The following is a 26,100-nucleotide window of genomic DNA, read 5'->3' on the forward strand; positions in this document are numbered from 1 at the left end:
AGGATTCCAGCAACAACAGTTTAACAGAAACAGATGAGCAACCACTCCATTATTTTGGCTGTGAGCATTTCTTTGTCCTCCTCCTCCTCCATATTTCATCACGTTCCAATTTAGAGAGAAGGCAAATGCCTCTAGAGCTTCTTTAATGATAATAGTTCTATCATTTACCACACTGGGGAATTACCTCTGACCAGAAATCCATAAGGACAGGGTTCCATGGATGTTTTTCTTGCTTTCTGGCTGTTGCAGGTATGTCAGTGCCATATGCTGCCACGTGCCTACAAGGAATGTGTTCTCGGGTGTTTCCGCTTGTGCTAATAGCCCAGCTTTCATTTCATCGTTTGGGTCCATACACATACTATGAAAATAGGAGAATATGCCAGTCTGTCATCCTTTTAAATTGCGGTATGCTTTTTAAATTTATGCATAAAATACTACTCTGGAACACTATGTCTGTTGGGTTTCCAATACATACAGACTTTGGCAAGTTTTTCATTGCTTTTATAGACTGAACCAAGAGATGTCAGTTTGTTAGTGACAAAAATACTATCTGCCGCTCATTTTCTAGGTTTCTGCCTACAACTAATTGGGGCATTTTTCCCCTTTTTCTGTAATAGTTCTTTGATGCCTGGATCCTCTGCTTCTCCACTATACCTCCCCCTTAGTTATTACTGTTTAAACAACAGTGCTCCAGTTCATTGCCATCTCCTCATCATTACACTGTGACAAGATGATCAGAAATGACCTAAATGTTCTCCTGGTTTGCTTTTCACTTCAAGAACAAGAATTGTAGGCACAACCTCCCCACCTGCATTATTATGGATGCTTGAAACTGTTCACAGCTATTGTTTTATCCCTCTACTGCAGTGTAATTTTTCAGTCAGTTTATTGTCTATCCTGCTTTTTTTTTTAACACAAGAAAATATTCAAAGCAACTCAGAGCACATTTTTCTGTTTCATTCCTCTTTTATCAGGATACTACATGGCCCAACTGTGCCTTCAGTAACAAGGTAAATTAATCCTTTTTTTCCCTAATGTTCACTTTTATAAGTCTTGAAAATCTTATTTATCACACTGTACAGATTTCTTCTCCAACTAGGCTCCGGGAAATACAATTGCCAGCATGGTATTACCAATTAAAACTGATCTAAAACAGACGATGGGTAAAAATCATCTGACCCAATTTATGCATCTCATTCCCTGAGCTCCAAGCAGCAACAAGACCGACTGCAGTTAGTTAAAAATAAATAAGAATCATTGCTAAGAATTCTATGATCTCCTGATAATGTAACACAGGCAACCCACCATTTATGCAGTCCAATATGTACACAACTGTGCACACATGAATCGCGCTGAACCCCAAAACATCACAAAAGGGGTGGAATGGGGTGTTTGCAGGCTTCTTCAATGGGGATTCAAATATACATTATTTGATTGACGGGTGTGGTAACTCAGAACATAACCCCGGCATAAATGGGAGGTTGCCTGTATTGTGCTTAAAATTCCCTGAATGGGACCCTACATTAAACCTACTAGAACAGAAGAAGAAATAATGCATTTGTCAGTGTGTAAAAACAAGTTTACAGTACCGAAATGTGAAACTTCCAGTGTTCACATTCGCCCACACTTGGATCATCAATGCTTTGGACCCCAGTGAAAATATATGAAGGCAACCATCTTCAAGAAGTTTGTCTCCTAAATTGAGGTGATCAATTCCAGCTTTGCTTTCTTCTAGAAAAATGGTTAAATCAGGTACATAGTTAAAACAATGGATGCTGACAAGTGCAACTGCTTTGCATTCTATAAGGTATAAAAATGTAGCTAGCATTCCATAAGATGGTTGAAACTAGAGTCCTAGCTGGATTTGAAATATAAACTGCAGGCATGCCCAAATTCCCTCTCCATTATGATTCCATTTTGCATTTCTTAGAGTGAGGAAAAACCACTGATAAATTTATAGCTAGCTAAGAATGGTGAATTGCCTGCAGTTTTTCATATGCAAAATACCCTTGAGCTTTTCTCACAAATTGTATGTCATTAACACTATTAATGCAGGAGACAATTGAGAATGGAAAAACAGAAGCATGCATCCCAGCCAAGGTAGATTTGCATGCATATTAGAAACCCATTTAGAAAGCGGGGAGAGGGAAGCAGATTTAAGCCTCAAGCCTCTGGTGAAAATGACTAAAGAACCTGCTGATCTGTGGTACTAAGACATGGAAATATGTTAAACCTTCAACTTAAACTAGGATCTGCAAAGTATCAAGCAAATAATACAGTTGTAAGAAAATGGCTTATTGTGTGACTTATGATTCACGCATGCTAAGAAAACTCCAAGAGCCAACTATTTATTGCAGGGGTAAGCAAACCCTCAGGATCCCTTTCAAGTCTACAATTCTACGATTCTATGAAATTCCAAACTCCTATGTTTCAGTGGAATAAAAATATGCATGGTATGTTGGCTTTTGCAATAATTCTCTTTACTGGAATTGTCATATTCTTGTACTCCATTGATTCTTGCTTTGTTGAAAAGTGTGTTTTTTATCTTGTTTTATTTAAAAATAAATAAATAAAGGTATTTTTTGAAAATACACAATGCTGTGATTTGGAGCTCCTTGCAGAAAAGCAATGTGTAATGTTTGTCTATAGCTGGAATCTTTCAACTCAAAAAAACTCTCTTTGGAATCAATGTTCTTTCATCTGAATGTGCGGCACTATATGCATGACCTAATTTTTTATACCATATATATACATACATATACATATGCATATGCATATACATACACACACACACACACACACACACACATATATATATATATATTCTAAAGTCTTTACAGATTCAGTTTCATTGTATTACAGAATACAACTTACCCATATCATCAAAACTGCTGTCGTGTGAAATCAGTGATTTGCTCCTCCTTTTCATTCTTTTTGCTTTCTCTAAGGAAATGTCTACTTCATGAATGCGTTCCGTACAAAACCACAACGAGATGCTGAAACCTTCAGACATATGCGGCCAACAGTTTTGCCCAACCAGAGGCAAATGAATTGGAGCAACATGCCAAGAAGAAAGTAGATGGTGAGGCAAGCTCTCCCCCTCTGCTTCCTTCTTGGTCTGTGCAAACTTTGCTCGTCTTAGTAGTCCTATGGTTTTGCTGCCAAAACTGAGAGTTGGTTTTTGCGAAGGGCTACTTCCTGAATTTGGTATTTGATGCAAAGGAAAGGAGATATGATGTAAGGGCCTCATCTCGGTATTTGTCTCCAAAATCTTCAGAATTCCTTTGAGCAACGTGCTCTAAAAGAAATGAAAATAAGGCAGGAACTACGTAACTGTTCATTGCTATATACCCTAAACTGCAAGAATTAACAGTTTCACTTAGTTCACTTTAAAGAAACTGATGCAGCTCAAAAAGTTGTTTTGAGACAACTAATATTCAGTTTCCTCAAAGGTGAATTGCTCCATCCCCTTGATCATTTTGGTTGCCCCTTTTCTGACCTTTTCCAACTCTACAATATCCTTCTACAAGTAACTTGTAACTGATGCACCTTGAACATGTGCTGCTTCAACTTTACACAGTTGAAGGTCACCTGGTTGAAATTACATGAATTAAATCCATGGAAGCCAGAGAGCTTAAAAACTCTTTTTGCCCAGGTTTTTCCCGGTGCAGAAATAACTTTTAAGCTCTGACTTGTTTGTGGGTGGGGGTGGTAAGACCCGCTTAGCGTGCCAGCTCCAGAAGGTGTTGTTTGTGTGGTGGCAGCTACAAGGAATTGGTTTGAGTATATGTGTTTTTGTGTATATGTGCCACCCCAGAAGGCAACCCCTGTGCAAGACACTAGTTATCTGTAATGACAATGTGTCTAGTTGCAGCAAGGATTGCCAACACGCTGCCCATGGGCCTTCAACTGTGGCTCTTAATAATTTTTTGGAATTGAGGGGGAGGGATCTAAGAGCAGGGCAGAGGGTTGCTGGACCCGGAAAGGCCCATCCCATAGCATTCTTATTTGTTTGGAAGGCTGTTGGAGAGAAGGAGAGATGTGGCAGGAATGGCTTCCCCTCTCGGCTACTGACCTATCCTGCTTGTTTGCTCGCTTGCTGCCTGCCAGCCATGTGTAGCTGGCACTTGCTTCACCCACACTATCTGATTAGGGGGCTGACATACCACTTCACTCTGAAAATGCTAAATAAAATCAAAATAGCTACTATATCAACATTGGCAGTGTACTTCAAAGTACTTCGTTTCATTCTTAAAAAATTACCGTAGATGGCGTTTTTTCCAAAAAGATTCTTAAAAGAAGAGCCAGCTCTTCTGAACAGGTCTTTGAACTCATTAGAGACACCAGCAGATCCACCAGCACCTGCTGACATGCTGAAAAGCAACAGCATCATTCGTTTTAAAATGTTATCAAAACTACCAAAGTTATTAAAATAAGCAGCTAGAATGCAAGAAGTCACCCGGTCAACCCCTCTCCCCATCCTGATAGCAGTTCTTGCATTGCTGGGTAATATTTCTCTTAAAACACAGGAAAACATCAAGAGCAACCACTGATCCTGCACAGAATTGTCACCAGAAAAAGACTGAAAAATCTTGATATGCAGCTCTTACAGGCTGGTACATAAGCATTTCAACAACATAAAATAGTTTTGCTACTAACATTTCTATCCCATTGTATATGGGGAAAACCTCAAAGTGCCTTGTCCCCAGGAGCAGGGGGTGTCTCTGAGGTAGATGATAGCCTGATTAATACTTATCTAGGTTAAACAATGCAACAGCACTACAGTGGTACCTCGGGTTAAGTACTTAATTCGTTCTGGAGGTCCGTTCTTAACCTGAAGCTGTTCTTTACCTAAAGCACTGCTTTAGCTAATGGGGCCTCCTGCTGCCACCGCGCCGCCGGAGCATGATTTCTGTTCTCATCCTGAAGCAAAGTTCTTAACCCAAGGTACTATTTCTGGGTTAGCGTAGTCTGTAACCTGAAGCGTATGTAACCTGAAGCGTATGTAATCCGAGGTAGCACTGTATATACTATAGACCACCTCTCAAAGCAAACTAGAATCAAAACATTTGCACAGTGGAATTAAAGCAGCAACAAAAATTTCTAGGAAGAAAAATAGAAACTTTCCAATGGTATGAAGACTAAATGGTAGTCTTTCCAATGGTATGAAGGCTACTAAAATCCTAAATCACATTATTTACGTATATAATATGTTAATTAACAATTGCCCATGTGACTCAAGACAGGCTGTCACCAAACTCTTCATATCACTGTTTAGTGGATACATACTATGAAGTCAAGATTCTAATGACGTAATATTCACTTACTCCATTATTCTTAGTTTCAATCTATGTCCTAAGAAGAAGACATTTCTGGCAGAAGACATTGTCAACCAAAAATCTTGAGACCCAAAACAAAAATTGACTTAAGGCTATTGGCCCACCATAGCTATACTTCTTTCTTTAAACCGAGAAGCATTCAATCTTGAAATTTTCTGGAATGCATTTGACACTCATTGGGGCCAGTATGAACGTAATGCTAAACTCATGTCTCAGTGAGACCTATAAATTTATAGTTAAGAGTACCTGCCCAAGTGAGCGGTACCCAAAAAGGTAAATATTGCTTTTATTTATAACTCACCATGAAAATTGGAATCTGTCTGTGTCAATATGTGCAGGAACCCTACCAAGAGACTCTTTACAGCTCCCTAGAAATAAAAAAAAAATTATATACTGAACAATCATCTTGAATTAGCAAAATGCCCACCAAGTGATGGGGAAGTATGTCCTTAGAAAATGGGCTTCAGCTTAGTGGCTGGCTGAGTACTAGTCCCAACCTCCTTCTAAGCTGGCTTTGCCTGACCTTGTCCTGTCCCCTCAGACTTCCTCTCCCAGTTGATTACCTCAACTGCAGAGTTACCTCAGTGCTCTTACTCTTTGCCTTCACTTGAAGACCATCCTAACGACATTAAGATGACTACCAAATAGAAAACAGATATATGGGAATGTGGCCTACAGATGCACTAGTGCTTAATGAACTGCACAATGAACAGATCTTGTTTTTGTTATCTTCAAGCCTTGGAGATTGTGTCTGTGTCCTTAAGTCCAGCACTCGTCCAGAAAAAGAGACATTCTGGTTGTTGCTCACCTCTGCTGTTGTTCTCACCCACATTTATTCTAGACCCTATGCTTCTAGGCTAGGGGTGCCCCAACTTTTTTTCAAAGAGGGCCAGATTTGATGAAGTGAACATACAATTTTACCCCAAAGTTGTTGAGCTTTTTTAAAAGGATTTTACCCCAGGAGATATACTGCCACAGGGGCCAGATTAAATCGGATTAGGCCCCTGAAACAGACTTTGGACATGCCTGTTCTAGGCCAACTGAGAATGGTATTCTCTGCCTCTTTTGCTAGTGTGAGGCAAGCTGATTCATGCACACGCAAATAGGTCTGAGCTGGGATGTGATTTGCTGAAATGATTACTGCCATTGGAACACTGATGGCTCTCCTAAAACAGAGGAAAGCAATGGGGGGCAGGTAAGAAAATAAGGGATCACGCGCTTGAAAGGTTCCTTGAATTGTCTATGACCTTCCCATCTTTCTATCCCACCTACACTGGCCAAGTAATTCAGGGACAGATGAGCAGAGACTTGTGAATGTGTGGGACCCTGTTGCAGAACTTATTAAACATCACTACTGTATAGCACATGTGTATACTATATATGTGCAAGGTCATAGAATTGGCGTCACTTACCTGCTGCATAAGTAACATTGCATTTCCCCCCTTCAGCCTGATTGCTTTCAAGAAGCTCTGGAAAACATGTGTAAGGACATCTAGGCTTGGGTTGCCAGCAGAGAGTAAATGCAATTCCAACATACAGATTTCAGGATATATTAATTCCCCTTGAATGAGGTTTTCGGCTGTGTCACTGGCAAAACTGGAATAGCCGAAACATCCTTTATCTTTCTTAATGTCTGTTCCTAGAAAGGAAGGCACATGGTTATCTGCTGAAATTCAGCTACTCTCTGCCTTATCTACCTACCTATTTTGTGGAGCTTTGCCCCTACTGCCCAACTTTTAATTAACAAGGATCTGGTGTGGTTATCAGACAACCGGGATCTTTTTAAGCATACAATTATCATGCAGAAATGCACAAAGTAAACCATGCATGTTTATATACTAATCGACTCATCGGGCAGTGGGTTGAAAATTGACAAGCATATACACTACAATAATCCATTTTTTTAATCTTTCTATTTACTGATGTGCTTATGGCTCACCACCACTACTGCATGCAGACACTTTTGTGCCATCCTGCTTAAGGAAAATCATAACCTACAAAGCACCTGCTTTATAAAAGGTTGAGCTGTACACTGAAAGCTTCAAATACCACTATCAATTTAAAAAAATAAATAAATTACAGGTCCCATGAGCAAAAAAAAAAGCAAGAGTTATGACTTGTCTACTCATTTCACAAGTTTATAAGAAATCTGGAACCAGGGGAATACAGCAGCAGCAACTGCTGTGATTCAGTAGTAATATTTTTAAATTTTGCAGATCATACGCAATGCTGCCAACATGCTCCTCCTCTCCTGACTCAGGCAAGCAGACTACAAAACAATGAGTGAAAATAAGCAGCAAATGTGACTTTAAGATGACAGCCAGCCAAAAACCAATACAGATTCGTCTGTACAAGTTGCCAGAACAAATAAGTCCACAGGGTTCCAGTATTCTTACATCATGGTAACCTTATTTAATGGTTTACCATGAGCGTGACAATCTCGCCCGCTTTGTTCTTTCCTGCTACTATACTGGAGAAAGAAACACGATTACTGGCTTAGTGTTAACGTTTGAACTGGAGACTGTGGGTTTTTCTCCTTCAAACAGATGGTGATCAATAGCCAAGGTTTGTACTTGGCTTGCTGATAGTGGTTTGGAGTGAAACAAACCACAATGCCCAGTACAGACATAATGCTAATACTGTACAGGAATTGTGGTCCATTTTTCCATGCACTGAAGGGGAGGAGCAGAGATCAGAACAATCATGGTAAACTGTTAACTATGTTTTACCATGACATGTGAACTGGACCACTGTATTTAAAGATGCACCATCAAATCGTGATTCAACCACCAGAGCTGGAAAACTACTGTGCCTGGTGAGTCCACACACATGTGAATGCTGCTGGAATGTAAACCAAGATGTATCTGAGAAAACCATGGGTGCATCACATGAAATTAAGTTCAGACTTACCTTCATCTTTGCTTTCACTGTCATCAGGATTGCTTTCACTGTCTGCATCATAGCCTTCTTCTTCATCAAAAAATGTAAAGCCACAGCACTGGGATTCTTCAGCTTCTTCAGATATATCACCAGCCTGAGGTGCAGGTTCCTTTTCAGACTGCTGGATCTGTGACATGCATATTTTATATGTTTAAGCTCATCCATTAAAAACCTGCAGAAGATTCTGGGCTTCATAGAATATTTGACCACAGTCAAGTATATTCAAATAGACAAGATTTGACACATCCCCTTACTTCACTCGTTATGGATTCTAGCTGTTCTGTCATCTTGGCACTTGGAATACTGTTTAACTGTTGTGCAGAGTGTAGAAGTTACATACAAGAGCAGAAAGAACAAGACGGACCATGAAGTTATCCAAAGAAGTTCCAAGAAAACTGCATTCAGCAAATAAACTAGATACACAAAACCCAAAATGTCTTCATGTTCAAGTCCACATAGACATCCTGGCCCACAACTTATGAAACTCCCTCACTTGCCCACTTTCTTGCAGTCAACAGAAGGCAGACCTTCCAGCTGTCCTCAAGTTCTGCTTTTCAGAACTTCCAAAAAAAATTAGGGGAGTGGGAAGAAGAAGAAGAAGAAGAAGAGGGAGGAGAAGAAGAGCAAGAAGAAGAAGTTGAGAGTTGAATCTCTCCAGACAGATTCAGGGCAATTTAAAACCACAACAATAGAAGCTCAGCTATAACGAATACCACAGATTAGGAAAGATAGCACCAAGTTCAAGAAGGTGTCAGCATGGCTAATGAGCAGAGACAAGGAATCTATTTAAGACAATAAGGCTTCCTTCAGAAAATGGATGTCTTGTGCCCAAATGAGAAAAGGAACAGAAGAAAAAGGAAAAGAAACTTGCACAAAAAAGGTGACTGGAGTAACTTCCCTTTGAGGAAAGATTACAATATTTGTGGCTTTTCTATTTACAAAAAAGGTGAGTAAGGTGAAGGTGTCTATAATAATGCATGTTGTAGAGAAAGTGGGTAAAGAGATATTTTACTTCCTCACTCATACCCAGGGCCATCAAATGAAGATGAAGGTTGGAAGATTCAAGATAAATAGCACATAGCTAAACTACGGAATTATGTAGTGATGGTTACCAGCTTACGATTACTTTAAAGGGGGATTTGTAAAATTCACAGAAGATACGGCTCCAAGCCATGATGGCTATGGGCCACCTCCAGTATCAGAATGCCAATGGTGGGGGACAACAGCAATAGCCCTTGTCTCCTGCATGTGAGCTTCCTATTGTCGCCTTCTTAATCATTGTGGGAAAGCAAAATGCTGGACTTGATAGGCCTTTGTCCTGATTGAGCAGGGCTGTTCTTATGTTAGTCCCTATATTTTCCATGCCCAGAGGTTTGATACAGGAGAAGGCAACTCCTTTATTCCTATGCCCGTCAAGTCACTCCTTCGCTATGCCCTATGAGAGATTTTTCTAATTCTGACCCATCTGCTATCTGAACTGTTTGTAAATAGCCTACTGTTTCTGATGACTGATGGTACAAATATAACGCTTATTAATGTTCCGTAACATATCATGAGAACATAAATTAGGCTATCAGACAAACAAGCAGGCAATACAAAACACGCATTTTTATCTAATTATACCTTTTCTTTCTTCTCTTCAGAATGATCAAGATCAGCAGAATAGGTTCCCAAAGCAACTCGAAGCAAAGAATCAAATAAAGGCTTCACCAAGTCAGTCTCCATTATTCTAGATTTTGTAAGATGGTCCCGCATTTCAAGTAATATATCTTCCGCACACACATTCTATATTCAAGTAGGGGGGAAATATGCTTACAAGCTTGTCCTGGTTAAATAAAATGGTACTAAAAGCAATTACAGTTTCTTCACTATTTAAATTCCTGGCCTTCTCACAATTGCCAACATCACAACATCAAGAACTAAGCATATTTGCTTTGAGGGTCTTCTTTGTTTTGTTTTTACAACCAAGCAGTATATAAATTTTATGAAATTAATAAATAATGTGCTTTTTTGCATGTTATACATGGTATATAGATCACAATGATTTCCACTGAACAGTTCTAATTTCTTGGAAGATTTCACACAATATATATTTGGTTAATAATAATAATAATAATAATAATAATAGCAATAAATTTATTATTTCTACCCTGCCCATCTGACTGGGTTGCCCCAGTCACTCTGGGTAGCTTCCAGCATATACAGGGTGAGTCTTTTAAAAGAGGCCCAGTGGAACATGTGTCTTCTGTATCCACGGGGCCTCTTTTAAAGGACTCACCCTGTATAAATACATAGTAAAACATTATACATGGTTCGAAAACCTAAATGAAAAACACACCCAATTACAGCACTCAAGCCTTAAAAGCGGCAAGATAATACAAAACAAGAAGAAATGTGTCATGTGAATAAGTCTCAATGCACCTAATCTTTAGGTTACTTTCACTACATTTCCTTAGGCTGAACACTGCGTCCAGATCTCTCTATGAAGATGCGTTTCACACTTTATGCCCAATTACTTTATTCTTATTCCTGCAACAGCTTGTTTTCCTTCAATGGAACCGTCCGCTGTGTACCATTTAAAATGTTACAATTTGACTAAATTTAATTGGAAGTTCAGCTTGCCATCTAGAAAGTAAGATGCAACTTTAAAATCCAGAATAGTAGTGATTTTCCTTCCTACCTCTAAAACGGTTTTTAAATGACAATATGAATGTAATTATGTCATGGCAGGTTACCTGGGGAAGAGACTCCATTTCTGACTTCTGCTGGAAATTATTTGCACTGTGTAAACAAATAGCTAGCAGAGCTTCCAAGAGTCTTATACCCTGGAGCGACCACTCGTTTTCCTGCATGAAAGCTCTTTTCAACGCTGCAGTGCCATCAGCTGAATTTTGTTCCACTCTTGAATGGTCACAGGAAGGGCATTCAGGTTGTCCTACACCGTCAAGATTTTCGTCAAGACTATCCTGATCTGATGGCCCTCTCTCATTACTCATTTCAACAGGCTTCTCCTGCTCGCCTTGTTCCTTGGCTCCTTTTTTGGCAAGTTTCTGAATTATCATGGCTATCAATTTATGACATACTTCAAAGCCACCAAGTCTATGGAACTGTCTTTGGAAAACTGAGCTGCACAAATAGATCCAGCGGCACATCGACCAAATGTCTGCTGCCCTATGGATATGTTCCAAAGAAGGCAAAGAGAGACTTTCTGGTGAGAGACATGGGAGCCTGTGGCTCAAAGGTTCACTAGCTGTGCTGTCATAACCTGAAGTATCCTCAGAATCATTAGTGGAATCTCGATCAGCCTCTGCTTCCTTACTCACACATAAGAAAGCAACACAGAGAAATATGTTTATCATGTTGACGTGAACATCTTGACTGACTGATTTCTTCTTCTTTGGATAGACTTCTTTGAGCCCAGCATAAAATTTGGTCAGGCTTTGAGGCACATCTGAAGCTACTTGCTGCCTATGAACCAAAGCACCTAATTCTAACGCAGACTTCTTTTGCTCATTGTCTAAGACATCTAAGTCTGGAATCACTTGGTCCGTCTGCTGGTCTCCAAGGCAAAATATTAATGTTTCGAACACTTTCAAAGAATAACTTCTTACAGAGTCCAAGTAATGCAATTCAGTCATTTGATTTATTCCATTGCAGCTTATGAACAACTCTCTTACTATTCTGTGGAGAAAAGCAGAAAACCAATTAGATAGAAAAGGAACCCAAAAAATTAGCATATTGTGGGTTGTATCTGATTGTGTACCTCTACCAGGGGCAGCTGGTACTGAGGGTCAGTGCCACACACCTGACCTCCTGTCAGCGAACATGATTCTATGATTATTGTGCTTACTGAGAGGGAGGGTGTCAGGGAAGAAAGTGTAGGGAGGTAAGTGCCAATCCAACAGTCCCACCACTGTTCCTGCACCAAATCCCCTGCTGCCCTGCCTTGTCTATGAGTCTCTGATCAAGCCCAATTCCCCAACAATTAAGAAAATTAACAGACCTGGATTTAAACAGCGCAGGCAGAGTCTGCAAATAGATTTGAAGCACTTCCTGAGGCAAACTCCATTTGTGGTAGCTGCCTGCCTGGCTGATGGCTGTAGTAACGCCTAGTTGTTGAGAGTTATGAGCCAATTCAACACCTCTCTGGAGCACTGGGCTGAATATATAATTGTACAGTTTCCACTGAATGACTTCGTTGCCTTTCTGAATCAAATTGCAAACATGGCTGGCTATCTGCATGCAGCGCAGTTTGTCGTCCTCTTCAAAAACAAGGCTTTGGTACGCCTCCAAGGCATCCCACTTCAACAACATGTCTTCAGACCCTCTGCTAGGCAAAATTCCTTGAAACCTATAGGGAGTTGAAGAACTTGATGGGGAAACGTCAGTGGCATTCCCATGCAAGACATCATCCAGTTCAGCAAGCTGATCACAGTCAATGGTACAAATGTTGCAGGAGGCCTGCGTGAGTTTTTGAGAGACCTGCGCTCCTCCCAGTTGGTCCAATATAAATTTACTAAGGATGCTTAATATATGTGGCTGAAAGTTTTTCAATACTTGTGATCTGAAAGAATGAAGCAAGGGGGTGATTACAGACCTGGGGTCCATGCAACAACATATACCCACATTATGGACACCGGACAAGATCTGAAAACATGTGCTGTTAAGTGAAACCAGTTCCAGCAGCCGCAAACACTGGTGAGCACAGACAGCAATGCAGCAGCACCGGTCAGGATAATGAACTTCCCCATCCAGCGTTTCTTCAAATGGGTTCTTGGAGACTTGGTTTTTAAAAGTAGAAACCGGGAGCCCTGAGAGGTCTCTGTGGTGATGCATGAAGTGAGAGTACTCACATCGCCTGTGCCGCTTTCTGGTGCACACAGACTGATGAAGTTGCTCCGACTTCACTTTTTTGATGGTGCTGATTATTTTCATGATGCTGTTAATGAGGGCTGAGAGGTATTCTGATGCTTCTGATTTTATCTCAGTTTCCCTGGCCACCAGCCATTCCATCTGCAGCACAGTGGTTTCAAACAGTCTGAATCCCTGATGCTGTATGAACTCATGAGCGAGATCCATTGCTTGACTGAAATAAATTGGATTGGAGGCGGCACTCTGAAGGCAGCAGATCAGGATCTGCAGAACTCCTTCTATAAACTCCGGCAAAAGAAGGGCTCTGTGGCGATATCTTGAGATGGTGAGGCTGCCATGAATTCCCTTCTGTAAAGCTCCCTTTTGCCCAGAAGCAAAAGGCTCGTATGTTTTTTCCAGCAAACATTTAGTTTTTAAAGCTGCTCTAAGCAAATCAATTAGATTTTTTCTTAAGTTGCCAGGCATGGTCTCAGCGTTGTTAACGTCCACAGCCATCAGGTGCAAGACTGTCCTAAAGAGCATCCTCTGAGCCAGGGCCACTGATTCCTCTGCCCAGCTTGAGGAAACGGCTTCATTTTCAGCAGTACTGCTTGCACTGTAGCAGTCTCCAAGTTTGGACAAAAGTTCCGTTAGCGTGCACACCACATTTGCTGCCAGCGCCGACTTGTGATTCACAGAAATATCAAACTTGCATATTTTTTCGAGCAACGATAGTAAGACATGACACAAGTCAAAGGGAGAATTGTCCTGGCAGCTGACAGGTGGTGAAGCGGGCTCCTCTGAAGTCTCAGAACTGATTTTTTTCACTGGAATAACCTGTTCAGAGTCACCTAGATGCTCCCTACTGAGATTACAACTCTGGACTTCTCCAACTTCTAGAAAGCTGCCTTTCCCTGTAATGTATTGTTCCTTAGGTGGGTTTGTTAGAAAAGGCTGCAGGATTTGGGACCTCCTGTGCTTCATAATCACGGCCGTCTTCTCATCTGAATTGCCTTCTGAATCAGAGGTGGATAGCTGGGATTTCCTTGCGTCCCTCACAGAATAGCGATGAGTAGTTTTGCGCTGCCGTCTACTTTTCCGGGAGCTTAATTTTACAGACACCTGGGCAGACAGATGAGCGTTTTCTTCTAGATCTTCTTTTTCCTGAGTAGATTTGAGAGAACCTGGAGTTGCCTCTTTGGTCAAGCATATATCAACACAGAAGGGCAGATTAAAATCTGTCAGGAGTCAAAAATTACAGTTAGATGATTTCAACTATGGAGCCTCAGAGCCAGTCTAAACATGATCCAGGAGTATAAAGCTATACATGCAAGTCTTGGGCTCATACGGCCTCAGCAACTACACCAAGAATCTTTAAGATGAACTGAGGCCTACATAGAGAAGCAGGTCCCAGTTATGTTTGTGCACCATTACCTAGGTCCTACACAAAGTGGAGAGGATGTACGGAACTCACTCCCAATACACCATTATACAATTGTACTCTCACATTTGATACGTATACATGCAAATATTTTCAGGTCCTTGAATGTTCTATGCTAGAGATGCACCCTGAATCAGTGCCCTAGCTGTAGTGCAGGTTATTCATGCACTTTAAAAAGTGCATACAGGAAGATTTAGGGTGATATCCAATCCTAGCCAAGTGACTTAAGTCCACTTAATTGATTCCAATGTATTGTAAGCAGAATTCCACTTGTGCAGCAGAATTATCCTTCCTCTCCTATGCAGCACCCTATACTCCTATTCAGATCTGCTTTGGAGGGGATATCCAAACCCTCCAGAACAGATTCAGGGGAATGCAGAGGGAAGGAGAAGACCCGCTGCTCTGTTCTGCTCTTACATGGGCGTCACTGGATGCAACCCATTGATTTCAACTGATCTACTCTGTGACATCGCTCATGAGAGTCTGCAGTTATACATACATAATCTGCCAAAAAAAAAAAAATGCTATTTATGTGCACAGAAAAATAAACAACTAAAATTTTACCACTTTGCATATGAGATATGGGAAATTCAGGGCAGTTTCCCATTTAAGCATCCTGTTAGTGCAGGGATTTTTGCTTGCACAATGGGACATTTCCCACCCCCTCTCCTCCTACTGTGCCTTCCACAAACCTGGCTCCAGGGGGTTGGGAGAACCTGCAAAACATATTTAGGGAGTGTGTAGGAGGAGGAGAGGGGAAGGAAATCCTTGCACTCACAGAACGTTCACGTAGCGCCATGTTGGCTACAACCCTAAAAGACACGACCAAAATTCAGAACAAATATCCAAGTATATATCTTGAATAATGAAGAGGCATTTCTTCATGTGGGTAAAGAACATGTACCTAATGCCTTTTCTTCTTGTACAGGTATTTTCCATACTAGTGGCAGAAGTGAGAGGAGAAGAGTAAGGAGGTCTTCGCGACAGGTCAGTTCCTGTTTAGGAAACAAAGGCTTGCTTATATTCTGTATCTTTATGGAAAGATAGAAACTGTTATCCACCACAGATTCAAAACATTTGGTTTAAAGCTTCTTTGCTTTCATTTTAATACCTTTTCCAAAGCCTCCAACATTTATTTCTGTAGTGTGACACACCAATAGCATGATTTAAGTTTTAAATTCAGCCAAGTGAGAGTCAGGCTTAAAAGGCCACAAACCAATCTAAAGGCATGTAGGTATTTAGCATATCCTTGTAATAAAACTTTCCAAGCTGAAATAATTCTTCGCTCCTAGAAGAGTATTATTCAACAAAAAAACAAATCACTTCTGCTGGTTTGGAGCAGCCTGGCATGAGGCAAGAAGCAATTAAAATGCTGGTTTTTATAACTTAACTGCCCATGGTAAAATAAATTCATTTAGAAACTTAAACTAGCATTTCATCTACACACATGCCAAAAGCAACACTGTAACTGAAGGTCTGACATTTTTTTAAAAACAGCTACTTTGCCACTTTGAAATGCAAGATCAAGCCAAATCTATTACAGTTGTTATGAAAAATAAAGTATTACCTGATCAAGTATGGAATTAAGTTTAGTAAGCAAAATGAATCCACGACCTTGGATAAGGTATTGCCCCAGTGCGGCTATGTGTGTTTTTTCCTCTTCCTCCTCCCTGGCCTCCACCCTTTGGTCCACTGCATTGCAAAGTTGGCTGACATCTGACAAAAATTCACGTGCCAGTGAGTTACTATCACTGCTCATGTCTGAGCTATATATTTAAGAGAGAGAGAGAAAGAGAGAGAACGTTAAAGAAATAACTAGCTTGCAGGAACTGAAACAACACAATTACTACTTTTTGAAGCCACTTAAATCAACCCAGTTTTACTGGATGACTCCATACCTAATTTCCAAGAAATTACAATTTATTTGCTACTGATACACTGCCTTGTTCTCTGAAATTTTCTAACAATGTGATCTGCCATTGATATGCAGTTGTCATAATGAATGCCCCCAAAATCCAAGACTCACCAGAGATTAAACTTCCTCTCTCATTTGTGATATTTTGTGAAGTGTTAAATAGGTCAATTATTGGTATGCCCTCTTGCAGCAAACCTGCAAAACAAAACAAAGCAAAAATCCAGAAGTTAAAACAAAATGCCTAAGCTCTAAATCCCACTTCAGCCATATAGTTAGCTCTCCTGCTTCCATCTTTCTACCACCTGCATCTGTGTACAGAAGCAAGCAGCACCCAGTGATAGCAAGAATGCTCAGAGTTAGACAGAAAGTTTATCAGAAAGCAATGCAATGTTAAAAGAAAGAAAAGTTAAATGGGATCTTAGACCAGTGAGGAGGAGTTATTAACTTTCCCAGTGCAATTCCTCCTTGTCATATTTCTTCCCCTTCCATCTCTTGCAAAGTGTTACAGTTGTGGTCATAGGCGTGCACAGCACATTTCATTAGAGTGTGCATTTCAATGAAGGAAGAAGGGAGAAATAAAACAAACAAATAAGGAAGAGGTAAAGATGCAAAAAGATTAAAAAGAAAACAATCACAAGAGTGGCCAAGAAGTCCAAACAGGTAACTTTTCCAACAGAGAAAAGACCCATGCCAAGCTAACGAGGCATGGCACTGCAAATCTGGAGGGCCAGGGGTGGGGTGACTCCTTCTCCTCACTTGCACATCACAAGAGAAGCCCCTCATCCCCACAGATCTCCCTCCACCAAAGGTGGCCAGCAGGCTTCAGATGGAGACAGAGCCTTGAGACAGAGACAGATGTGGGCAGAAGGAAAAGTCTGGAATGGATCTGGACCTTCTGCCAGCTGAAGAGGGAGTCCCTCCTCACTTACTGTCATAGCTGGAGCCAATCACCCTACCACTACTTTCAGAGACACAGGCAGAAGTTGATCCATTCCAGAGCCACTCCAGCCTTTTTATTCTGCCTTTGCCTCTCTGTCTGCTTCCCTAGATCCCCACCACCACCTTTAATGTCTTTTTAAACATTAGGCTGTGCCTGGACACCTGTCCCCCATTCCACATGCCTATGGATGTGGCTGAAAGCTTAACTCAGAAAATACTCAGAAAATTCATGAGATTGATAGCTAGTGGCCTGGCTGAGCCGATATATCTAAACCATAATTTAGATTATCACAAAGTTTGATACCCTGGTTTATTTTAAGTAGCTCGAGTAAGAATAGGCTACAGTTTGGCAGGAAACATGCAACCCTGAGGTTAGCTACAGTTCTTTTGCAACCACCTGGACTTTAGATGATTACCTGAAACAGGCTAATGTGTTTGAAGCTCTACATCATAACACCCAAAGCCAAGCACTTTTCAGATCCATCAACAATAGGCAAGTTAGGCAAATGCTTAACTGTCCCCTGCTGAACTCAATAAGTCTTGGAAGTACGTATTACTAAAACAACATGAGAGCTACTTCTCCCCAGCTCCATGACATTACTATTATGGCATGAGAAGCATGGAAGCCTGTGCATGGGGCCAATCACATCAATTCTTCCTACCAAATAACGACTAATCTGGGAGAGGCGGGCAATCAAGAAGGAAGAAACAAACCAATTTGCTGCACTCTAGACCGCCATACATAATTGCAACAACAGTAAAGGAAGACACCATAGCAAAACAACGATCCACCGGAAATGCTTTTTCCTAACCATAAAACATTAATGATTGCTTGACTCCCAAAGGAGAACAGATTTACCATTTTAACATGATTTAACATGTTTTTTTCTCTGCATCTTCATAAGTTAAACTATGGAATATGTGGTTCTAACCAAGCACACACCTCACAGATACTTGCTGACAGAAGAAGAATGGCTCTCCCCCCCCCCTCCCCGCAACAACTCTTTCCTACATTCTGGGAAAACAAAGTACAGGGGTGTTACTGAATATTCACCCTGATTTCTTTGCACAATGATTACATCAAGGTTAGATTACATATGGGCTTCACTGAGCATTAGTTAGATTTCTTTCTAGGGTGGTTGTAAGAAAATGAACATCCATCCTGATTTGCTTGCAGGATGTTTGCACATCTTCCCATTAGTCATTTGTTCATCCCACGCTTTTCATTGCATGTCCCCTTAGCTTTCCAAACCAGAAGAAGTCCTGGTGGGTGGGTGTGCGTAGGTGTTTAAGTGGATTTCTAGTGCTAGGATGACAAGAGTGCTTGCATGACCAACTGCTAATCTTCAAAGGGGCTCAAATATATGGTGAGTTCATCTGCCGGGAAGCGTTTCCCTGTTCACTTCAGCAGAAGAACACATTTCAAGCCACACACAATGACTTTAATGCACTGAAGTCTGACTGAGAAGTATGAGAACAATGCAACACATAGGGCTGATTATACTCAGACCTAATGCTATCACCATACAGAGGCCAAAATACAAGTTTGGGGATGGGTATAAGAATATATGGCAGTGGGTTGCTTAGTAAATACCAGCAGTGCATATTCCCTGATTCTGGTCTGCCAAGAAATCCCTAGACAATGTAAACACTGTCTTCTCCACACTAAAGCATTACTGTATTTTAAATGGAAGCTATAAAGGTTTATGCTTTATTTATTTAACACAGAGTGATCCTTCAGCTGGCTCTGCTTGCCTTACTGTCATTTTAAAAATATGATGGGATACAGAGTCTGGCTCCAACAAGGATTTCAATAGTTGGTTTATGCTCAGTATTCTTTTGAAGGGGAAAGAAGTCTATTCTAAGATCTCCAGGCTGGTGGCTCACAAGTCAGAAATATAAACAAACTGCTAATATCCAACATTACACAGTTTACACACCCAAAGTTAATCAAATCACATTAGCCCATGGCAGCAGAAGGCCCACTCGACTTCCATTCAGTTACTTCTTACAGCAACCCCTTGGGAAAATACAAGGATCAACCCTTTTTGGGGGAAAGTTTTTCCCAAATTGGAACCTTCCGCAAATTTATTCATTCATTGAACTGCATCTACTATTCCTCACAGTTTTCACTTGCCTTTCAGTGCAGGGAGCCGTTTATTGCCACGTAAAGGATAGCTTGGGGGAAGTGTGAGGCATAAATAACCATAAACCATAGGTTATTTTAAACTTTAAACCATAGGTTTAAAATATACTTTAGTCTATAATTTTAACTTTTCAAGTCAAGTAACATTTGAACCAGACTGTGAAGAGAGAAAGAGGACCTGCCCATGGAGCTGTGCATTAACAGACCACAAGAGCAACATGAAATTAAGTTATGCCCTACGAAGGAGGGAGGGTGGAAGAGAGAGACAAGACAGACTAGGTGAGGTGGCTCACAACTCAAAAATATACATGACTAATGCTATACATTATACTACCACTATCCAACACTTGAAGATAATAAAAGGAAAGTGTTTATTTGTATTTTACACAGATTTAAAAATACAACAGCCTTCAGCAAGTTTTTTCCATCTACTCCAACATTTCAAAGCAGAACCCATAAAACAGCATTGCTTCTTCCCCAAAGTCCTTGAAGGGGGAAAATATAATAAAACGAACTTTTAGATCCAAGAGAACTATAACGTTTTCATGACTCTTCTTGCCCAGTAGCATCCTTTCAAATACCTTTCAGCCCACCTCTGATCGAATTTGTGGAATTATGCCACATGAAGACAGACAACCTATTAAGCAGTTAGATATCTATCCAGTTAAGCTTATATAGCATATGTCAAACACATTACTTTAGGCTCCATCAGAATATTAGCAGAGTGCCACCAATAGATTTCAAAGCAAAGATCTCCTTCAATACTGTATTGGCCCGAATATAAGCCGCACCTGAATATAAGCTGGGGGGGGGAATATACCTGAATATAAGCCGCTCCCTTAAAATTCCGCACACACTCACACCCATTCCGTTTTACTGTATGTCTGTTTCAGCAGCGATATCATAAAAGTCAATTTTTGTAAGGTCGTGAATTTAAACAGCACTTTAACTTTTTACGGTCAAAATTTTGGGGGGGGAAGTGAGGCTTCTATTCAGACCAATACAGTACATGCAGCCAAATGTGTTCTGCATCAGTGAACATTTTCTAAATAAGTCACACTGAAGTAATCTAAACATGATTAAAGACACAGGAAGATATTAAGGCAGCTCATCTGGACACCAGCCAGTTACAGTCCATTTCTTAGCCCATTCAGGACAGAAAAAGGCTACCCTGTACTAAAAATCAATAAAAGGAAAACTACCAGCATAAGTATTGCTACTTCTATTATTGCTCAAAACAACCCTTAACAGGGCTGTACAATTCTTATAGCCGCCATCTCCCCTGCTTCAAGGGCTCTCACACAGACAACACACTTGTTTTATTACGATTATTATTAGTTACTTGAACCTGTTTCACAAGATTGAGTCTCAGCCGAATAAAGAACCCTTAAGGATGCAACATATCTGTCCTCTGAGACTTGTGAAAACTATATAGGATTTAACTCTAGAACAATTCATAATATACCCAATCACAGTCACTTCCTCTGTACCAAGTATAACACCTCTGAGATTATCAAAGGTAACTACCGGTAATACGTTCCCCATTACCACAATGAAATGAGAGACTTGAATCACATCTATAACCTCTTGTATTTCACCAAGAGAAACTTGTAACAGTGTAAAACTTGTAATAGTACCGGTACTTGCCACTTTTTCTTGCGACTCAAATAGTATGCAAGCAAATCCTCCAAAATTTATCAAAATAGTACAGAGAACTGTTTGGCTATGTTCCTTTCAATAACCGGAACAAAAAACAGCAAACCAAATCATTCAATGCAAGTCAACTAGTGTATAGTGGGTCCTAACTACATGTAACTATGAACGATCTTAAATTGGGTTTGCCCTAATCACATTTTCCCAGGGGAATTTGGTGTTTGGTTCTTAGAATAAGAGAAGTATATAGAAAGTGGAAGTTGAGACTTTGCTGCAGCTTTCTGCCAAGACACTTTTCTTCAGCTAGGAAATACATCCAAGATCAGAACCCAGCTTGGACTGGCAGAGGAGAGTGACTTTGTAAAAGAGACTTTTGTTTGGGCCACTAGTCCTCTTTATATGTGAATACAGATAACCCAGGCTTAACCAAAAAGGCTTGCAAGCTATCATGTAGTTTCTAAGTTTCTGTAGAACTCAGGCTTTGTATGCATGAGGTCCGACTTTAATCCCTAGAATTTTCAGTTAAAGAGCTGCAGGTAGCAAGGATGGGGGGGGGGAATCTAGAGAGCTGCTGCAGTTAGGGCAGCAATACTGAGCTAAATGGACCAATGGTCTGAGTCAGTATAGGGCAGCTCTGAGATGTTCTGAAGAGGTGGCACCTTCATTCATTGCCACATGACGTGTTTATTAGCACTGGATACTATAGATCTGTACTGGCCATATGTATATAATTTTATGCTAAACAATGAATTCAATTTTGTATAATCCTCAGTATGATTTTTAAAACAAAATTTAATAACATTGGACAAGATAGAAGCAGCTCTGAATGAACATTCATCAGCTTCAGAAGACAAAGCCATTATACCAACGCCACGAAAATCTCAAATTTAGTTTTCACACTCCTAAAAATAATCTCAGTGTAGCCTTTCATTAGAAAATGATGTCCTAATACAGTTATGACAAAACTGCTATATTAGCCTCAGAGATGGACATAGCCCAATTTGTACCTCATGTTATATTGTGGTTTAGTCCAGGGATGGGAAACCTGTGGCCCTCCAGATGGAGCTGGACATCCACCACAGCCTCTGCCAGGATGGCCAATGGTCAGGGATGGTGGGAGTTGTAGTCCAGCAACCACAGGTTCCCCATCCCTGGTTTACTGCTTATGTTGACATCCCATATAAATATGTTGCCTCTTCCCATATAAACCTGGCCAAGTGAGAACCGCAGGAGAAGACCTGCTGGCAAGTTCATGGGGTTCCAGTGCATGAGAGGGCATTTTCTGCGGTGGTCCCCAGATTGTGAAATGCTCTCCCCTGCAAAGTGCATCTGGCCAGCCACACATTTTGACCTCGGGTAAAAGTGCATACAATGTACTTGCTATAAGTGATGAGGTGAGAGGTTACTTCTTTCATATCCTTATGTAGCTCACCTACCTTCTGCAAGAGGAAATTGGGAGTTTGCATGTACCAAACAAACTAGATACAGCTTTCAATTGCACATTTGTGTTTCTCCCTCGTACATTCAACATCAGTAGTTACTTATTTTGATACCTGACTTCCAGTACCAACAGCAAAAGTTATTTGACTTGAAACACTAGCATTCCTCCCCCCCCCACCCCATTTAAATATCTTCTTTTTATCATTTACTGTACGGTGGGGCTACTTCAGCGTGTTTTATTTAATTGTTTGCTACATAATGAAATGTACTTCCATTTCATAATTCCTACTAGGCAAAACAGACTCAAATAAAACTTTCTGACAGTAAGAACTGTTCAACAATGGAACAGATTCCCTCAGGAGGTTGTGGACTCTCCTTTGGAGGTTTTTAAGCAGAGGTTGGCTGGCTATCTGTCATGGATGCTTTAGCTGAGATTCCTACATTGCAAGGGGTTGGACTAGATGACCCCTGGTGTACCTTCCAAGCCTATGATACTATAAATAAAATGCTACACAGTACTGTGAATTGCCTTTCTACACATGCTATTTAAAGTGTATTTTGACCTTTTCTGTTAAACTGCATTCTGCAACAACTTTAACTTCCAAGTCAGAATCTAGATTCAAAGATCTTTCAAGATTTAAATAGACTAGGATGTAATGGAAACTCCTGAGGTTAGCTTAAAAGTAGCCTTGGAGCTGGTTGTTCAAAGATCTCTACCCAAGATTCTGCAAAAACATTGTGATGGGAAGAATAAACTAGAAACACTAACTTCAGCTTAATAGGAGGGGAAATCCATTAACAGTTTATAACGCAAACATTAGGAGGCTTCTCTTTTTTTCCAGCTTAGCTTGTCTGCAGTACAATTAACAATAAAGCAGAATCCTCATCTTTCTCATCCACCATCACTGAGAAGCTAGTTGTCTTTGATGGGACTTAACCAACCAGGGGCCCTTTACCTTTTACATGTGCTAGAACTATAAAGGTACATGTGCTAGAACTCATTAAGGTAAAAATTATGAATATAACAGAACTATCATTACAGGACTTTGAGTAGTCTTAAACTTACAGCTCATCTTTTGAACAATCCCATTAAAGTTATCCAAGAAAAAATTTATTGTAGAAAGCTGCTAATGTGATTTCAACACTTTATTATAGCCTGTGAGTAGGGACATGTATACTTTTTCATATACATAACACCTCTATAACAAATAATACATTATGAGAATGTGGTTTCTAGAAGAGACAGCAGTAGGTAATAGGTGCAGAAGAACACATTAAATTTGTATGATGGAAAAGACTGCAATTTAAAACAGCTTGTCAATAGCTTGTAAATTACTGCACAACACAGGAGAAAATTAAACAACAGGGCTTGTCAGTGTGATGCTTTATCAGTTCAAATAATCTCAAAATACTGGATGTGTCTCTTATACAACACCAGATATAATCAAGGTGATCATATGCCTTAATTATTCAAAATCCAGGTGAAAAACAAACTCAAATGTCTGAGGCAGCATGATGCAGGAGATAAAATGTTGGGCTTCGGCCTAAGAAAATATCTTCGAATCCCTACTCAGCCTTACACAAGTCACTGCCTTTCAACCTAACCTACCTCACAAAGTTATGATAAAAATAAAAGACATCCTCGTAGTTCAAATGTGTTGAGTCTGGCCCCAGAGCTCAGCATACAAGTTTTGTAAGATTAAGGTCCCATAGGTTTCCTTCAGCAAGCACCACCTTAACCTGCAGCAGACTGAATCAAACTTGGGTCTGAGGAGGCAAGTGTCAGCCCGCACCAATTCATTGCAGGCAACTGGTCCCTGCTCATATTGGACTGACAGGACTGACAGACAATCCTGTAGTGCTGAAGACTAGACCTCGAAGGTGAGTATGAGGCTCCCATGGTCCTAATCCCTACTATTTTCTTTGACCTGTCTGTGGCAGAAAGCCAAAGCAAATTTACCCAGTAGGAACCACTAGTTCACACTGAACTGGGGTAGGGTGTGTGTTTTCCTAAGTGCCTGAGGAGACCAAAGTAAAAATGTAGCATGGAGGCTAAGAAAACTGACAGTGACAATAAAAAACAAACCATTTTTGAGCAGTTGTCCAAAAATAAAAGCTCAAGAAACAGCCGCATTTCTGACACAAGGCTTCCAGTGAAGCTTGTTTACTATCCTGAAGTCCTCTCCCACACTTGGTAGCTGGATTCTGCTGCCTGGCTAATGAGACTCATGCACTGTTTCCCCTCTGCACGCAACTTGGGCGCTGCTAAGGCTAATTACTATCAGTGCCGTCCCTCCAGCTCCCGCCGCCTGATGCCGAGAGACAGACGCGGGGGAGTTGATGCCAGCCTAGAGTATCAGCCGCCTAGCAAGGACCCTGTATCTCAAGGCTAGTAATGTACCAGAGAGACAGCAGCGACCACAGGATCAAGAGGTGGAGGGTTGGGGCGTTGGGGCGGGAGAGAAACTCCTTCTACGTAAATGCAAACGCGATCGATGCGGTACGTCGTCCATGCAAAAATTCAAAAGCCCCCAAACGAAAGTTACCACTGGCCACATCGAAACATGCCCTCAGCCACAAAGGAAACCGATTGTCCGAAGAGATGCATTAAAATAGAAGAGAACCCATCAGATACCTGGCGGCCAGGACTTTTTTTTAAGGAAAAAGAGAAGCTCTTGACTAAGATAAGCAACATTTGGCAACCTTGCACCGCCCCCCCCCGTCCATTGCAACAGTCACAGACTGGAGTATCCCTGCAATGGAGGAAGGGTGCATGTGTGTGTGTTTGGGGGGAAATTGGCATCCCCCCCCCAAGTCATGGGCTGTGCCCCCCCCCCCGCAGTAAACGCACCAGTGGAGAGGGTGAAGGGGAAGGGTGTGGGTAGAGAGTAAAGGGCTGCCTTGAAACAAAGCGATCGGAGAGCGGGCAGGGAAGGAGAAGGAAGCGTGGCGGCGGCGGAGCAGCCACCCCTGCCCGTGCCACCAGCGACATTCGCGGGTGCCTCCCCTTCCCCTCCTCGCTGGGCCCCGCACAGCCGCCGCAGCTGCTTCCGAGCACCTGCACTTCCTTCTCAAGCCTTACCTGTTCTTGCCGCCTCGCCCAGCCCGACCTTCCGCCAGCCCCGCTCTTAGCCCGTTGGCGGCGGCGGCGGCCGAGCACTGCTGCCCATGGCAAAAGAGCAATCCTGCCGCCTCCAGCCCTCCCTTCCTTGGCACTTCAAGTCGCCAAGGAAACCCGAGAGCCCGCCCCCTCCAGCCGCTGCTGCCGCAGAAGAAGCAACGCGAACCCAAAACCACCGATTAAGACGCGCAGGCTCACTCCGCAAACCAGTCCCTGGGATTTTTTTTTTATCACGTGCAACCCAAGGACCAATGGGAACAGCAGCTCCGAACCTTGACCTGTGTGAAGGGAAACCCTTTTATTATGCAGCAGTAG

The 26,100-nt window shown here is 41.3% G+C and overlaps 1 protein-coding gene across 4 annotated transcripts in view; it reads right to left on the reverse strand.

The window, feature by feature from the left end:
- The window catches only part of LYST (lysosomal trafficking regulator), a 76,770-nt gene extending 50,873 nt beyond the window's left edge, over positions 1–25,897 (reverse strand). For 3 of the 4 annotated variants that reach the window (XM_081856329.1, XM_081856328.1, XM_081856327.1), the window contains exons 1-14: positions 25,747–25,897; positions 16,598–16,681; positions 16,139–16,337; positions 15,476–15,566; positions 12,283–14,368; positions 11,015–11,960; positions 9,903–10,064; positions 8,250–8,406; positions 6,752–6,978; positions 5,641–5,707; positions 4,264–4,373; positions 2,875–3,298; positions 1,590–1,731; positions 185–358 (exon numbers count right to left, since the gene is read on the reverse strand). In XM_081856329.1, coding sequence (XP_081712455.1) covers positions 185–358; positions 1,590–1,731; positions 2,875–3,298; positions 4,264–4,373; positions 5,641–5,707; positions 6,752–6,978; positions 8,250–8,406; positions 9,903–10,064; positions 11,015–11,960; positions 12,283–14,368; positions 15,476–15,566; positions 16,139–16,330 — 4,778 coding nt within the window. In that variant the 5' untranslated portion in view covers positions 16,331–16,337; positions 16,598–16,681; positions 25,747–25,897. The remainder of the gene's footprint in view (positions 1–184; positions 359–1,589; positions 1,732–2,874; positions 3,299–4,263; positions 4,374–5,640; positions 5,708–6,751; positions 6,979–8,249; positions 8,407–9,902; positions 10,065–11,014; positions 11,961–12,282; positions 14,369–15,475; positions 15,567–16,138; positions 16,338–16,597; positions 16,682–25,746) is intronic. The other variant, XM_081856330.1, reaches the window with a different exon arrangement.
- Positions 25,898–26,100: the final 203 nt, after the last annotated feature.

The sequence above is a fragment of the Podarcis erhardii genome, assembly GCF_964252035.2.
Source record: "Podarcis erhardii genome assembly, chromosome: 3".
In the NCBI taxonomy this organism is placed as follows: Eukaryota; Metazoa; Chordata; class Lepidosauria; order Squamata; family Lacertidae; genus Podarcis; species Podarcis erhardii.